Raw genomic sequence first — 18,533 nt, forward strand, 5'->3', positions numbered from 1 at the left:
GTACACCCGTGGCTGATTCATGTCAATGTATGGCAAAAACCATCACAATATTGTACAGTAATTATCCTCTGCTGCTGCTAAGTCACTTCAGTTGCGTCTGACTCTGTGCGACCCCATAGACCAGGCTCCGCCGTCCGTGGGATTTTCCAGGCAAGAACACTGGAATGGATTGCCATTTCCCACTCCAGTGCATGAAAGTGAAAGTGAAGTCGCTCAGTCATGTCTGACTTAGCGACCCCATGGACTGTATCCCACCAGGCTCCTCCGTCCATGGCAAGAGTACTGGAGTGGGTTGCCATTGCCTTCTCCGAATTATCCTCTAGTTAAAAACTTTTTTTAAAAAGTGTGTACCAGGTTGGTAAAAGAGACTGGTAAAAGATTATGAACCTACATTGTTTAAGAACTGCATTACGGTTTTCACTAAGAAATTAACTGTAATATTTACTCTTTATTCAGTGTTATCACTGATAAGGATCACCAATGAAGTAAGTATGTTGTAATTAAACAGAAACGACAGTTACTGCTCTATGGGAAAGTTCTACTTAATTTTTTATCTTCATGGAATATAAAATAAACAGGCTTTCCCTTCAATATGAGAGCCCAATCTTGTTCAATTGGGCACTTCTACTTTCAATGCAAAATATCATCTAACCACTTCAGCTCCAGCATATACCTCCCAAAATATATGAGTCATATTGATATAAAACACTCAGACCTGTTTAACATGTACAGTATATACATTTGAAATTATAAAAACTGTCCTAACCAAGGAGATAGTCCTGAGACACCTTGGGATACATGTTTTCAGCACAAGATGTTACAATGAATGGAAGGATTTCATGCCTTAGTGAAGGAGCATATCCCCATGTTGGCCAAGTGGCACTAGTGGTAAAGAATCTGCCTGCCAATGCAGGAGATGTAGGACACTCAGGTTCGATTCCTGGGTCAGGAAGATTCCCCAGAGAAGGAAATGGCAACCAAATTCAGTATTCTTGCCTGGGAAACCCCATGGACAGAGGAGCTTGGCGGGCTACAGTCCCTGGGGTTGCAGAGTCAGACACAACGGAGCGACTAACACAAAACCAAGGAGTGCACAGAGTGTGGAACATGTATAGAAAAGTATGTCTCAGAACCTGCCCAGTGGTCCAGTGGTTAAGACTTCACCTTCCAATACAGGGCTCCATCCCTGGTCGGGGAGCTGAGATCCCACATGCCTCATGGTCAAAAAATCAAAACATAAAACAGAAGCAATTTTGTAACACAGTCAATAAACACTTAAAAAAAAGTCCACCAAAAAAAAAAAATCCCACAGAAGAAGAGTGGCAATAAATAAATACTTCGTATAAGGCTAAGACTGAGTAAGGTATTCTGTTACTGGAATAAAAGGATTAAACTATGGGCTGTTAAGAGTGTTAATTAACCTAATATTTTTTAGTCTTTTAACTGATTCTACCTATCTAGATTTTTTACTTAAATAATATATTTATTCTGCAAACTATTATTTTACATTAAGGGATAGATAATTTTAACACAGAATATTTCAGAACAGCTCATTCAAGAGAGGTTCCTAAATGTTAGCCAACAACTGCTACCAGGATCTACCAAATGTGGAGAGGAAAGGATCTTGTTATTTACCCAGTACTGTCAGAATCTTAACCTTGTTAAATCCTAACAAGTACTTAACTTAGTTTATATAAGAGCTTCACATTTAGTAGCATAAACATATTTATTTACAAAACTTCATTATATGTGTCATGTTTTTGGTTGTCTCTGAAGCCTTTAAAAAAAGGGAAATTAGGCTGACATAAACTATCACATAATATAATACCTGGCATACAGTAGATACTGGTATATGTTTGGCAATTTGAAGGTAAAAGTCAACATGAGAACTTGAAAATGCAAGTTCTCTTCAAAGATCTCTTCAAAGCAATTCAAATTTTCTTAAACTGTGAGTTATACATATTCAAGAAATCCATCAATACTTTTTTATGCTTTACACTGGATCACTGAGAGCATAAAACCTAGTTTAGAAGCTTATTGTAAAAGTGACAACAAAGCATGTGATAATCACTATATATAAAAGACAAATTTATAAATAGGATCTTGTTCTAATAATTTTCTTATAATGACTGAATGTAAAAGCCCAAGTCACTTTGCCTTTTACAGTTTTAAAAGGCTTATCTTAAAAAAAACTTACCTATGACACTCTCCTTTACATTCAGTATTGAGTAAAAAAGTTTCAACAGCTTCCATATAATTAGGAGAAAAAAATTATAAGAGCCTGAACTGATGCAGAAGCCAAAGTTAATTCTCAGGTTAGTAATCAAATGAAAGCATTTTACTTGACCCAAACAAATAATGTCTAATTTATAATATGGAAATTAAATATTACAAAGTATAAAGAAAGTTAGGAGCTAATTTCTGACAAGATATTTTAAGGCATCTTTACCCTAAATACTAAAATAACAGTAAAATGACTATGTACAAGAGTAGTAGAGAACTATATAAAATGCCTTCAGATGAAGTTCCCACACCAAAATATTTTAAATTGTTTAAAAAAAAATGAATATAAAACTAAACTAAGACATTAACAGCAGATAGGTAAGAGGCAAATTTATGGTTTATCTTGATATTGAGAGTACAGAGAACAAGCTTGAAAATACATGGCATTTAGATAATTCAAATACTTAAGAAATACGTATTCACATTTATAAAGGTTTATAGCATAATTCCTTTTAAAAAATCAAAGTAAAAACTCTGTATTGGCTATAACAATAGAAAACAAAACAATAACATGTGACACAGGAACAATGCAGAAAATAAATAATCTACAGGTTTCTCTGACATATCTTCAAAGATTAATCTAAAACCATACTGATGAACATCCTTAAAACCAGAAAATATTTTCCAATATGAATATTTATACCTCCCTTTAAAGCATGAATATCCCAAATCATTATTTAAACACCTTATCCCTAAGGAACTGTCTACACCTAAGAGGAACTGAAATACTGTTTTTAACTGTAGCCAACATAAGCACACTGCTGCCCCCTATCAGCAGCCCCCACCTCAAAAGCATGTGAGCGTTTTAACAGCTTTAATTATGACTGTAATTAAATGAATTCAAACTACAAATAACCAGAAAATAGCTTGAATTAGATTTTCTGGTTTGTATTGATTTAACAGCCTTTAAAATTTTATATGAGTGAACTCCAGGATTTGGTGATGGACAGGGAGGCCTGGCGTGCTGTGATTCATGAGTTCGCGGAGAGTCGGACACGACTGAGCGACTGAACTGAACTGAACTGAAAATTTTATAAAACTAGGTGGGTTAACAAATAAAATGTCATTTATCAAAACATTTGGAATAAAACCTGTATGGTGAGTTTAAACCTTTTTGGATAACTGATCCTTTAATTACTTTTGATAATTTAATAGAATTCAAAACACAAGACAAAAAAAATGCCTTGTTTAATGTTTTAAAACCTTCAAGTTAAAGTTTCACTTTTAGTAAATGTAACAAAACAAATTATACTAGGACTATGTTTTATATTACCAGTATCACACTAATCCTGTCATTTGTCTTTAAAAATATTAGTAATTTACAGATGTTTCTCAGAGAGGATGAAAATATGACTGAAGGCTGATACCTGCTTTGCATAGCTAGAAAAAAATGTGCTTAAAAACAAGCAATTTATCTCTCATACGATTTATTTTGGTGAAAAACCCATTTATATAACAGATTAGGGACATTAGATTTTTCCAATTTCTTCTTTTGTAAGAGTACAGATATGGTGATAAAACTGTCAGATTATGTATCTTCAAATTGTTATTACATAATCTTTTTATTTCTAGGTATTCTTTGTCTTTTAGAAGAATTAATAAAATTAAAAAAGAAAGGAAATATAAGAGTTTATATTAATAAAAGGATATACAGGGACAGTTAATTCTGCATGGTGAGATTAGCGTGGGTTTTTCATTCTTTGTAGTTCTTTCTTACATATTTCTACACTGTTTATATGAACAGGTATCTTTCAAAAGTAAAGAAAATAACTGTATAATGTAATGGTGCCAGCTTACCTATCAAACAACCATACTGATAATAAATAACTGTTAAATAGCCAAATCTACCAAAAGGCAATCCACAGAGATCACTCTATTCAGATAACTTAAACTGTGGATCATACACACTGTGGTTTAATACCACACATGGGATACAAGAAAAAAAAAACTTATGATTAAAGCCAAGGCTTTAAAAAAGACACTTAAGAGATTTTCAACTATATTTTAACTCACCTCAGAAGTGTTTTAAGACTATGGAATGTCCATAGATTCTTGAGTATTTGTGCAATTCTGCTTTCTTATATAATACATCTCTTAAGGCATAATCTAACAGCAGTGTGGATCTATTTTAATATAACTCAATGATCTAAAAACACTTTTAACAACTAATTTAGTGCCATCCTAGGATACATATAACACGTACTCCAGAATATATGCCTTTGATTAAAAAAAAAAAAAAATCACTCATTTAGCTTTCCGACTTAATGCTTTAAAATAAGCAATAATTTGAAAATTACATAATTAAACCAGAAAAATCACTGTGGCATCCTATAGCTAATCCTAATTTACATAAAGTGAGCACAAGTTTTCTGCTTATATATAGCATGTACTATACTTGAAGAAAGTCTGTACAGTCATTCTAAAAGTATTTATATTGAGGTTTACAAAGCATGTATATTAAGAAAATAGAAAAATATTAACTTTCACTGGTACACCTTAACAAAAACTCCTTTTTAGCTTAGGTGGCCAAAACAATCCTTTATGTTCGTATTATAAATTTTACTGGGCCAAGTTTGCTCAAAGTGATGACGGAAAGATTTCTGAAACAAAAAGTATCAACAGCAGCTTTTAAAGAAGCATCCCTTTGTTCAAAACAGGTAATGTCAAATGAAGTGAGAATTTTCTTCTTTTTCTAATCTTAGAGTGTTTTTTATGGCAAAGTCCATACTTTCTTGAAATTCTTTGTATGTACTGGTGATAGGAAGTGCTAAACAGTTATTACACTTGTTTCCTACAGGAAAATCCATATGAAGGCACTCAATCGATGGATTGGGTTTAAATCCAGCAGGTGGAATGGACTTGCAACCGGTAGCAAAAATAAGAATGTCTTCCATTGTTACTGTAGATTTACCATCTGAAAAGAATACCAGAAAAAGAAAATATAAATAAATCCACATTATATATTGCTACCATCATAGACTCTTCCCCAACTAGACATGTTGAAAGGCAGAGACTCCCACATTAACAGTAAATGCATAAGACGCAAACTAAAGTACTAAGTCAAGTATAGTAATAGGAAAATGGTATATTAAATATGTGTTTATTTGAATCTCAAACAAAGTAGGACTCATAAAATCATTGGTTGACCTACTCAGCGTATATTTGAATGACTTCCTTAAAATAAAATTATACAGTCCAAGAGGTTCAGTAGGTTTTAAAACACAATCTTTTGGGGATATATACAAACAAGTTTAAACCACTTCTAGATCATTGTTATTTAATAAACTATTTCAAAAAGTCAGAGAGGAAAAATTAGATGGTATAAAACATCCCAACAAACTAGCTAAAAAATTTTCAACTATAAGTTAAGCTTTTTTTATACCATATTAAACAGAATGAATTTACACTGCTAATGTTCACCGATAAATATTATTACCATATTCTGACCAATTCATTTTTGGAATAATTCAATTTGACGTAAAAATTTAAAAAGAGGAAGTAGATGACTAGCTTTGAAGCAGATGACTCTCCTATGCTGTGGCAATCACCCATATATTTAAAGTTTCCTAAGAAGAATGACTCTCCGTGAAAAATAAACTTTATAACCTTTCCTTATCACTTTCAACTGTCATGTAACTTCATTTTAAACAAGTTTTGTAAATAAGTATTGTAGTTATCAGATGAAAGTCTTACTATGAAAAGCAAAACTAAAAGAAAGAAATAACCCAAAACAAAATTTTTAAGTTAAATGAAAATAAAACATCTACATACCCTCAATAGCCTGTAAGTAACTATTCCAAAACCCCAAGGTCTGTACATCGGACAATGTGTGTACTGTAAAAAGATCACTAAGTATTTTTGCAGAAAGGTTCTCAGGTTTATGACAGAAGATGTGAAAAAATGCTTCTGGGTAAGTCTGAATTTTCTCCAAAACACCAAGAGTTTTCAGACCCTGTTTAAAACTTAAAGAGAAAAAAAATAATGAGCCAACATTCACACACATATGTTTGGAACACATATTTCTAAGCTCATTTACAATTTCATAATTCAGTTCAGTCACTCAGTCGTGTCCGACTCTTTGCGACCCCATGAATCACAGCATGCCAGGCCTCCCTGTCCATCTCCAACTCCCAGAGTTCACTCAAACTCATGTCCATCGAGTCGGTGATGCCATCCAGTCATCTCATTCTCTGTCATCCCCGTCTCCTCCCACCCCCAATCCCTCCCAGCATCAGACTCTTTTCCAGTGAGTCAACTCGTTGCATGAGGTGGCCAAAGTATTGGAGTTTCAGCTTTACCATCACTAGATGTGAGAAAAAAAAATATGGACATACTACATGATAATTTCAAATCAATAACAAGCCAATGTATTAATATAAAATGAATACATTACATGCCTACAGTATTTATAGAATAGTTTTAAAATTGAGCTAATAATTTTCCATTAAGAGAAAAAAGACATCTAAAATTTTATACTTTGAAGCTGGTTAGTGTAAAATGAAAGACTGCAAAGAAACTAAATTTTAGCCACACAAAAATTCAACTTATGTATTGCTAAAAAGAAATTAACAAAAAGAAAACAAAGTATTTTTAATATACATGATTAAAATTTCTCTAATTTCTCTAGTTGTACTAAAAATACAAATCAGTTTTCTAGAAGAACAATCCAAATACACAAAATATAAATGCATTATTAAGAAAATACAAGTAACAAATGAATTTTTAAAAATGTACATTCTTACTAACAAGCAAAGAATGGAGATAACCATTTTTGCCTATCAGACTGATGAAGCCTTTACTGTGTCTCTGATTTCCCTAGCCACCTCCTCAGATACTCTGCTATCCGGATTCATCTTCCATTCTATACGCTCTTCCTCAACAGCACAGATCTTTCTCAAGTGCTTATCTTTCCCATTTTTAAATGAAGGAAAAAAAAATTACTCCTATTTTCCTTTGAAATGACCTATGTGAACGACTTACCTACATTCACTGCCTCCCCCTCTTAACTTCACATTCACCTTCCCTCCACTCCTTTCTGCAATCTCAGAGTAACTGCCCCAAGTTCATTAATGATGTACGGCACCAGTCTCCTGGTTTCCCCTTATTTCTCTGGCCAGACCTTCTGATTCTCTTACAAAACTTCTTCTATCTTTGCTTTCCCTTAAATGTTACTGTTTGTTCCTCATGGTTCTGTAACAAGGCAAATTTCTCTTTCTTCTTACCATATCCCATGATTTTGTTTAAGCAGGTCTATGTGCTTTACTATAAAATCTATTATTACCAGCCCAGAATATATATCCAACAGACTGCTGGGTACCATATATTCTAAGTACTCAAACTTATTAAGGCCAAAAGAAAGCTAATTACCCGACTACCAAAATCAGAACCATAAATGACAATTAATGCCTCCATTACTATTAGTATAGATAAATCTGAAAGTCATTCTTAACTCTTCTTTGTTCCACTCCCAACTATCAAGTTCCGTGAATGTCCTTTTCTGAAATGCTTTTTGTCTGTTCATTTCTCCATACATCAGTTACCACCTTATTGCAAACCACCTGCAGAGGAAATATTTCTACCAAGTGTTTAAGTCTCTAAGTTGATTTTCCATGTGAACACCGAAAAAGATATCCACATCCTATTCCCCAGAACCTGTGAATGTGATCTTATTTGGAAAAAGAGTCCAGGCAGATGTAATTATGTTAAGGATCCAGAGAATTTGAAATACCATTTCCTATTCAAAGGAACAAAGATTGTTAGGCCAGAATGTACAAAAGAAGCCTGAAACACCTTGTTTCAGTGAAACTTCCCACATAGCAGGAAGACCATTAAAGGTCAACATCAAAAGACCTCAACAGACACAACACAACTAGGTTTATACTGGTTAAAGAGGAGACAATCTGAAATTTGCTAAGAACAGCAACAATTCTTAAAACATTAAATATACAGATTAATGATACTGAAATTTTAAAAACTCCTTGAAAACAAAACCAGAATCAATAACAAAGGAAGGTTAGATAAATGAGACTGGCCACAGGTTGGTTGAGAACTGTTAGATCTGAATGGTGATTACATGGCGTACCACTCTGTCTACCTTCATATATATTTTACATTTCCCACTATTAAATAACAGAGTGTGAGGACATAAAATAATCTTGATTTAGAAAAATTATAATTAAGATATAATTCCTTATCCTACCTAAGCAGGATACACTAAAGCAATTATGCACAGAATGGTAAGAGCAGTATTCATCCTTAAGAGGTTAGTTTTAAAGCATTATTTTAAAATAGCATTTAAATTAAAGATATAATTAAACATATAATTTGAGAGAATCTTTCGCACATGAACAACTTACCTCTCAAAAGGTGCTTGGACTCTTTTAATTACATGATAAACAAGTATGTCTTTTGCCAACATATATTTATCACTTATTGATGTTATAAGTCTTAGACATCCAATAAGCTCTAGGTACTTATAATAGTCATTTACTAAAGAGTTTAAGTCAGCCACAGTTGCTGCAGTATTTACCTGTAATGAAGAAGAAAATACACCCAGTTTACTCATTTACTTGCGAAAGAAATTCACATATTTCATATTTCAAATGACACATTACTTCATACTCACACTTCATACATGAGTACACGAGTGAAGTGAAAGTACGCCAATAATTATTTTACTTGAATAAATGTCTGATAATTCACTTTAATACTGTATATATCTGCCTCAAGAAAGCTAATCTATAATTCCACATTAAAAATATATATTTATTTTTAATTGACTGATGATTGGTTTACAATATTGGTTTGATTTCTGTCATGCATCAACATGAATTAACCACCGGTGTATATATGTCCCCTCCCTCTTGAATCTTCATCCCACCTCCAGCCCATCCCCACCCCTCTAGGTAATTACAGAGCCCCAGTTTGAGTTCCCTGAGTCAAAATTCCACTTTAACATAGGAAGTTATTTACATAAAAGGTAGTAATTGACATAGAACAGTTACATAGACTAGAGACTCAAGAAAGATGATCTGCAGAGATTTCATGAATGAGAAAGTATAGTTTGAATATGCTTTTATGTATTTCAAATATTTCATTTGAATAAAAATGAACAGACTCAAAAGAGTATTTGAGGCAACAGTATAAACAAAGAAATACTTGACCATTTATAAGCCAGACACTTTCATATAGTTAGCTCTTGAACAAAGTTACAGAGGGAGAAAGATAAAAATAGTAGGCAGTCAATCCCATTTGAATGGAAAATCTCCTTGGTATTTCTTTTTCCCAAAAAACTCTTCTCACAGGTATTCCCTCATTTATTGGCCACCTCATGCGACAAGTTGACTCACTGGAAAAGACTCTGATGCTGGGAAGGATTGGGGGCGGGAGGAGAAGGGGACGGCAGAGAATGAGATGGCTGGATGGCATCACCGACTCGATGGACATGAGTTTGAGTGAATTCCGGCAGTTGGTGATGGACAGGGAGGCCGGCGTGCTGTGATTCATGGGGTCGCAAAGAGTCGGACACGACTGAGCAACTGAACTATGATCTCAGAAGCTTTTCCTGACTACCCTTTTCAAACTATCTTCATGCTCTAATGGGCTTCCCTTGTGGCTCAGCTGGTAAAGAATCCGCCTGCAATGTGGGAAACCTGGGTTCAATCCCTGGGTTGGGAAGATCCCCTGGAGAAGGAAAAGGCTACACACTCCAGTATTCTGGCCTGGAGAATTCCATGGACTGTACAGCCTATAGGGTCACAAAGAGTCAGACATGATTGAGCAACTTTCACACTCTACTAGTTGGGTATGTGTTATCTCATCCTCCCAACCCACCACCCTGAGTTTTAGCTGGACATATGGCAAAACTTTCCTTACAGCTAGATGTGGCCTTATGTGACTAAGAGCTGTCCAATAGAACATGAGTGACCTGAACTCTACTTTCACTTTCTCCCTTCAGAGCATATTTCAGCTATGAAGACAATATCCTAAATGATTATACAATGAGAATTGTTCAGGCACTCAGTCGTGTCGGTCTCTTTATGACTCCACATCACAGCCAGACTTCCCTGTTTTTCACCATCTCCCGAAGCTTGCTCAAACTCATGTCCATTGGGTTGGTGATGCCGTCCAACTACCTCATTCTCTGTCATCCCCTTCTCCACCTGCCTTCAATCTTTCCCAGCATCAGGGTCTTTTCTAATGAGTTAGCTCTTCGCATCAGGGTAGTCAAAGTACTGGAGCTTCAGCATCAGTTCTTCCAATGAATATTCAGGGGTGAGTTCCTTTAGGACTGATTGGTTTAATCTTGGTGTAGTCCAAGGGACTCTTAAGAGTCTCCTCGAACACCACAGTTCAAAAGCATCAATTCTTCAGCACTCAGCCTTCTTTACTGTCCAACTCTCACATCTGTACATGACTATTGGAAAATCCATGGCTTTGACTAGACAGACATTTGTTGGCAAAGTAATGTCCCTGCTTTTTAATATGCTGTCTAGGTTTCTTCCAAGGAGAAAACGTCTTTTAATTTCATGGCTGCAATCACCATCTGCAGTGATTTTGGAGCCCAAGAAAAATAAAGTCTGTCACTGTATCCATTGTTTCCCTATCTATTTGTCATGAAATGATGGGACAGGATGCCATGATTTTTGTTTTTTCAATGCTGAATTGTAAGCCAGCTTTTTCACTATCCTCTTTCACCTTCAACAGGCTCATTAGTTCTTCTTCACTTTTTGCCGTAAGGGTGGTGTCATCTGCATATCTGAGGTTTTTGCTATTTCCCCCGGCAATCTTGATTCCAGCTTGTGCTTCATCCAGCCAGCATTTTGCATGATGTATTCTGAACATAAGTTAAATAAGCAGGGTGACAATATCCAAAACTTGACATACTCCTTTCCCAATTGGGAACCAGGCTGTTGTACCATGTCTGGTGTTAACTGTTGCTTCTTGACCTGCATACAGATTTCTCAGGAGGCAAGTAAGGTGGTCTGGTATTCCCATTGCTTTAAGAATTTTCCAGTTTGTTGTGATCCAAATAGTCAAAAGTTTTAGCGTAGTCAATGAATCAGAAATAGATATTTTTCTGGAATTCTCTTGCTTTTTCGATGATCCAACGGATATTGGCAATTTGATCTCTGGTTTCTCTGCCTTTTCTAAATCCAGCTTGAACATCTGGAAGTTCTTGGTTCATGAACTATTGAAGCCTAGCTTGCGAATTTTGAGCATTCCTTTGCTAGCATATGAAATGAGTGCATTGTTCAGAGTTTGAACATTCTTTGGCATTGCCTTTCTCTAGGATTGGAATGAAAACTGACCTTTTCCAGTCCTGTGGCCACTGCTGAGTTTTCCATATTTGCTGGCATATTGAATGCAGCACTTTCAAAGCATCATCTTTCAGAATTTGAAAGAGCTCAAGTGGAATTCCATCACCTCCACTAGCTTTGTTCATAATGATCCTTCCTAAGGTCCACTTGACTTTGCATTCCAGGATGTCTGGCTTGAGGTGAGTGACCACACAATCATGGTTATCTGGGTCATTAAGATCTTTTCTGTATAGTTCTTCTGAGTACTCTTGTCATCTCTTCTATGTTTTGTTAGGTCTATACAGTTTCTGTCCTTTATTGTGCCCAATATAATGAGAGGAAGGAATTAAATTCTCTGGGTGACCTGGTGTATCACAATTGTACCTTTAAAACAGGAGCCATTTCTGTACAGGCCAGAGAGCATTTTATGCTTTGTGGGCCATATGGTGCTTGTCCCAAACTATTCAACCCCACCACTGTAGTGTAAAATCAGTCACAGACACATAATAAATGGGTGTGGTTGTGTTCCTATAAAACTTTAAAAAAGGCAGCAGGCAACACTTGGCCCACAGCTATAATTTACCAACCCCTACTTAAAATCTAGATTTTAGAAAAAAATTAAGTATCTGCCTTTTTTTGAGTTTTTGTCTTTTGGGTCTCTTTGTTACAAAGCCTAATCTTAACCTATTATACCCCCAAGCATTATCTTGGAAGAGATATCCTTCTTCTTATTCTGTTCTATATTATGATACATTTTACTATATGATAGTTTATTACATATTTGATTATCTTGTCTTTCTTCTCACAGGTAAATTCTAAGGAGGCAGAGGTTTTGTTTAGTTCACTACTTTATCCTCAGTGTTAAAACAAGTACGGGATACACAGCATTTGTTGACTGAAATCAATGAAGAAACACTGGCAAAGAACCACAGTAAATAAAGCCATGAGGAGAACTAGAAGTCTTAAGGGCCCTAATGAAGAGTTTAAACTCCATTCAGTAGGCAATGAGAATCGATTAGGATTCATGAGGAAGAAAGCAATGTGGTCAAACCTGTACTTGTAAAAGAATCATCCTGAGTAAGATTATTAGAATAATATCTTAACTGTTTAAACATAGATATGTGTCATGTACTACATACCAGAAATAAGAAGGAAAGGCCACTTTTAAGATGCCGTGACACAAACTGATGAACAGAGTATGGAAGAGTGATAACAATCCTGTCTACAGAATAACTTGGAAATACAAAAATCTCTTGAACACGAGAATCAGGCAAAAAACCCAAATTCTGGGAAAAAGTTCTGTCTTAAACATGTTGGGCTCAATTTGGTAGGAAGACCCAGATCTTATCTGGATCTAAAAATCTGGGGGCTCAAAAACACAGGTCTGGAAATCATCAGGTTATGAATGAGAAGATGCTTTCTTCTCATTACACAGAAGGAGGACTGTTAAGACAACACTGCCTAAAATTACCTAAGTTTCAGGGGTAGGAAGAAGTATTTAAAAAGACAATAGTAGTTAAAAGTACCAGGGAACAGAATATTAAAGAAAACAGCAGAATGGAATTCAAATATAATGGTGATAGCAGAAATCAGAGGAGATAAGGCATTAGGAAAGAAAGGCCTTCACATGTGGAGATTTAGATCCCTGCCTATTTTAGTAGGGGACAGGTTAAGGGAGGAAAAATTGAATGGATTTCATTGTCTCAGTTTCTAAACCAATAACACATGGGCAAAGATACTTATCTCACAGGGTATTATGGTAAGTAAACTGAGTTTCCACAGATAACACATGTAGTAGAGGGTTTAATAAATAGCAACACTTTTTAGGAAGGAACATAGAGTCTCCCCAACTATTTTCACAGAGAAGAAAGTTAGCCTGGTCTTTCACTCCACCTATCACTCATATCTCCCTGCTGCAGGAGGAAATGATAAATTTTCTGCTGGTAACCATCCTCTCTTCAGATCCACCTGCCTACAGGGAGGAGCACTTTCACTGGCTTTTTACCATGCAATAAGGAACCTGCCTTTTGTCATCCCTGGCAGAGCAGATAAATCCATCTAGTTCTGAGAAGTGTTAATAAGCCATTCTGACCACAGATCTAAGCCACATTATCCAACTGGTTTTATCAACATTAAGCATGGCACTTTGATCTCTAGCTGTTTGTTCTTTACATCTATCTGTTAAGTGACTGTTAACTTTGCTGGTAAACAAAAATATCTACACCCCTTAACTACTCCACAAAGAATATTTATTATTCCATTGCAGATCCAAATATATCTAGAACATGGATTCTTTACTGCCTACAATCTGCCTACAATGTAAAGAATCTGTCTACAATGCAAGAGACCTGGGTTTGATCCCTGGGTCAGGAAGATCGCATGGAGAAGGGAATGGCTATTCACTCCAATATTCTTGCCTGGAGAGTTCCATGGACAGAGGAGCCTAACGATCTGCAGTCCATGGGTCACAAAGAGTCAGACATGATGAAGCAACTAAAACATAACTAGAACACAGTCTACATCTGAACAAACAGGTACGTTTCTTACCCTGATCATAATCTGTGCCACATCAAAGTCTGAAACATCGTCTAAAACTGGTTGGGTATTTTCTGGTCCATAAGCAAGGCAGTTAAATAAGGTCTGAGAAAAGAAACCAGGTGAAGGACCACCATGAACCAAAGAAATGGCAACCATTTTGCCAGCTTCATAGTAAAGGTTCTCTTTCAGAGCTGTAAATATAGATAAAAGATATCAAATATTCTTTTTATTAATAAATGATAACCATCATATATAAGTAATAAATACATAATAAATCAGAAATTTAAAAAATCCAAGCATTAGACAGACGTAAAATAACCTAATTCAGACACTATAATAATGTATACTATATAGATTTCAACTAAAATATACAATTTTCAATTCTATACATTTTTTTTCTGAATATAAAGTAACACCCTGTTGCAGAAAAAGATGTAAATACAGAAAATCTTTTTATAAAATCACCTATAATCCTACCACTCTGTAATAACCAGTGCACACACCATGGTATATTTATGTCTCATGTATATATAAATATATACATAAATAATCTGACTTCTGTTTTTTTCCACTTCACTGTGTTGAAAATTTTTAAAATATTATTTGAAATTATTTAAATCTATAGTTAACGAATGCATTAAAAATGATTTACTGATGTGCTACAACGTAAACCATGTACTTATTACTTGTTACCCCAGTTGAGGACCTTTTCAACTACATGAGACACGATGTTATAGTCAACATGTGTTACACATTCTTACTTATATATCTCTGATTATTAGGATAGATTCCTACATATGATATTAGTGGTTCAAAGGATATGAACAATTTTAAGATTGCTGATAAACAAAATAGTACAAATTTACTCTCAACAGCGTATGCTACCTTAATTGTAAGGTATCATCATAGCTCTCAATATTTTTTAATGTCTCATTTAAAATGTTTTTGCTACTTTGGTAAGTCAAAAGGATATAATGGAAATTTTCCTTTTTTTTTTTTCTAAAAAGTGTTCGAAGTAATTTATTAATAAGTAACATCAACAATACCTGAAATGGTAATAAAATTCCCTTAACAATAATCTTATATTCTACATATTAGTAGTCACATATTACGGATGAAGCAACTGAGATACAGAGAGGCTAAGCAATTAATCTAAGAATATGAAGCTATTGAAGAAGATGTGTACAAACTGAATTCAGATTTTGTGACTTCAGTTCCATGTACTCTCTCTACTGTAACAAAACTGCCTTGAGTTAACACACTGATTACTTGAACCTTTTTTTTTTTAAATAAAGGGAGTGTAGAATTAAACTGTGTGTACTGTTCATAGTACTAATGATCCTTGGTAGTTTCTCAATTATTTCAGGCAACGGTGAGGAAATTCTAAAGAAAATATAGAAGGAAGTCAACTGAAATGTCTTCTCGCCCTCTCCCCAATTCCTATTACAGCAAAAGTGGTTATAAAAGTTCCTAAAAAAAAGAATGCTAGAATTAACTGGAGTTTCAAGATGCCTGTTTTAATTACATTATTTCTCCACCAGAAGTAAAGATAGAAAACTATCGTATACATAACTCTGAAAAAAATAAAAATTCTTGAAAGCAAGAATATGTTAAAAATCTGTTATATGTCGACCCCAAAATTATGTTATACAAATTCCAGGTTGTGAAGAAACATGCGAACTGCAAATTTCAAATATATAAACAAAAAGAGCTCAAAAAATAATTCATCGCATTTGGCCATTCTATTCAAATGAATTTAATATAAAGTACATTTTTAAGGAATTACACTTAATTATGGAATCACTAGAGGATATTGCTATAGGATATTCTTAAATAAAAAATGTTCATTATAAAAATTACTTTTAGAAGTATCACTTTTCCCTTTCTCTGTGATTTATCATTATTTTATTAACAAAGTGATTATACGTTTTGACTACAGGTATGGAGTATCAATTCTAACCTGCTATCTTTCTTAACACATGCCATATTCAGTATATACAATAATTAAGAAAATAATTACCTTGAGAATTTAAAGACAAGTTCTTTGACAAGGACCCTTCAAACAATGGTGAGTTCTCAAGTTGCTGCATTAAGAGACTTAGGAATTCTTGCTTTGATCCAGGCTGCTCTCTTCCAAAATGATCATTTTCATTAACATACACTATATCAATTGCATATGAAGGATTAAAGTTTCGATTTCTGAATTCATCTAAGGCACTATTCCAGATATTGGCTTTGTTGATAACCACTTTTTTAGGCTTTTTCTTAACTTGGAATCCTAACTCTATAATTAGAGTTGAGATATCTCTTCTAAATTTGCTGCCTTGCCTATAAAACATGAATTTAGATATAGAGGTTAAGTACTCTAAAGTACTTTACATGACACAGCAGTTATACACCAATAAAAAAATAATAGAGAAAAGATTAAAAGGAAGTTCTTCCCCAGTTCAGTTCAGTCGCTCAGTCGCTCAGTCGCGTCCGACTCTTTGCGACTCATGAATCGCAGCACGCCAGGCCTCCCTGTCCATCACCAACTCCTTGGAGTCCACCCAAACCCATGTCCATCGAGTTGGCGATGCCATCCAACCATCTCATCCTCTGTCGTCCCCTTCTCCTCCTGCCCTCAATCTTTCCCAGCATCAGAGTCTTTTCAAACTCCCCAACTCCCACCCAAAAGCAGGCAATGGTTGCCATGGGAACCAAAAACCAATAACCTTAGTTCTAAATTGTTGATTCCCTCTACCCAATCTTCTACCAAATTAAAAGCATCTAATGTTATAAATGATTTATAAGAATGGTGACAGATGATTATCCCAAATTTGATCAATTCAGCAGATTCAGGTATAAAAGCCAAGAGTTCAAACTCTTACTTCCCTGGCCATATTTGCTTAACTGCACCTTACTACATGTTCACTAGCTCCTTTAAAAGTAGAGCACAGTAATCTCTGCTTACTACATAATAGACCTCTAATTTTAAGAGATCACATATTTTAATTAGCATTCATAAATCCTCTAAATAGTCCTTTTTAGTCTATACTATTAATTCTCAAATTGTGGTCCCAGACAAGTACAGCATCTGGAAACCTGTTAGAAATGCAAATTCTTGGGTCCCACAGCAGATAAACAGAATTGGAACTTCTGAACATGAGGTCGAGCAATCAGTCTTAACAAGACTTGCAGACAATTATATGGACTAACTCAATTGTTCCCTGCCTCAGTTTCTCCATCTGTAATTGGAATTAATGAACTCAAAATAATCCTGTTAGAGGCAATGGCCATGGATCATCTTTCTACATCAAGTTGGGGATTATAGTTTGAAAAGCACTCTTTCAATCTACAGTAAGATCAGCTAATACTCTAAATGTATATAGAGCCATACCCTGTTAAAATTTTCTCAAAATAAAGTTTTATATTTTTTTTCCAATTCAAAATACATACCTCAGCAGATCTTTATGCTGGTCTCCAAGTGACTGTCTGGGTAATTTAGGTGAAGACTCCTCCAACAAACAATCATTTATTCCCACATTAGTTTTGGGTAATGAATGTTTTTTGGCTTTCTGGAATTCACCTACAGATTTAAAACCCAATGTTAGCATAATAGACGGCCTCCTAGGTGGTGTTAGTGGTAAAGAACCCACCTGCCAATGCAGGTAGATGTAAGAGACGCAGGTTCGATCCCTGGAGGAGGGCACGGCAACCCACTCCAGTATTCTTGGCCTGGAGAATCCCATGGACAGAGGAGCCTGGCAGGCTGCAGTCCATAGGACTGCACACAGTTGGACGCGACTAAAGCAACATAGTACACATGCAGGTAGCGTAACAGAAATACAGGTGGAAATTTTTAAATATTCATTTAAATGAAAACATCTTCGTTCAAAATTGCAAAATATTACCTGCACTGTAGAGAATACTTCTACATTCCAAACATTCCCAATTTTGTTCCCGTGACTGTAGTGAGGAACAGGCTAAATGTGTTCCGCTAGAACCACAACACTGACAGCACTTTATTTCCCATTTGCTGAGGACACAAAGAGAAGCAGATATTTACATTCAGTATTAACTTAGTCTAATTTCAACCATCAGCACCGCCACATGCCTTGCTGTCCATCTCACACACACAACCAAAGAAAGGAAAATTATCTGATTTGATACTGTTATTACTTTTTCCTAGTGCTTTTTTTCCTATTTCATTTATTACATTTGTAATCTCCCTCTGAATAGTCTCTTTTTAAAATTTTTCTTTTTATTTATATATTATTGGCTGCATTGGGTTCTCAGTGCTGTGCACAGGTTTTCTCTAGTTGTGGAGAGAGGGGGCTCCTCTTCAGTTGTGGTGCATGGGCTAATCATTGAAGTGGCTTCTCTTGTTGCAGAGCATGTGTTCTAGGGCTCACGGGCTTCAGTAGTTGCTAC

The 18,533-nt window shown here is 35.2% G+C and overlaps 1 protein-coding gene across 3 annotated transcripts in view; it reads right to left on the reverse strand.

The window, feature by feature from the left end:
- Nucleotides 1-2,598: 2,598 nt before the first annotated feature.
- G2E3 (G2/M-phase specific E3 ubiquitin protein ligase) overlaps nucleotides 2,599-18,533 on the reverse strand; it is a 68,067-nt gene continuing 52,132 nt past the window's right edge. For all 3 annotated transcript variants that reach the window (XM_055418189.2, XM_055418188.2, XM_055418190.2), the window contains 7 exons: nucleotides 18,014-18,138; nucleotides 17,559-17,688; nucleotides 16,141-16,448; nucleotides 14,130-14,311; nucleotides 8,640-8,812; nucleotides 6,055-6,245; nucleotides 2,599-5,197 (listed from right to left, as the gene is read on the reverse strand). In XM_055418189.2, the coding sequence (XP_055274164.1) occupies nucleotides 4,947-5,197; nucleotides 6,055-6,245; nucleotides 8,640-8,812; nucleotides 14,130-14,311; nucleotides 16,141-16,448; nucleotides 17,559-17,688; nucleotides 18,014-18,138 (1,360 nt within the window). In that variant the 3' untranslated portion in view covers nucleotides 2,599-4,946. The remainder of the gene's footprint in view (nucleotides 5,198-6,054; nucleotides 6,246-8,639; nucleotides 8,813-14,129; nucleotides 14,312-16,140; nucleotides 16,449-17,558; nucleotides 17,689-18,013; nucleotides 18,139-18,533) is intronic.

Source organism: Moschus berezovskii, chromosome 21 (genome assembly GCF_049115385.1).
Source record: "Moschus berezovskii isolate FMDL1 chromosome 21, NW_MosBer_1.0, whole genome shotgun sequence".
NCBI lineage: Eukaryota > Metazoa > Chordata > Mammalia > Artiodactyla > Moschidae > Moschus > Moschus berezovskii.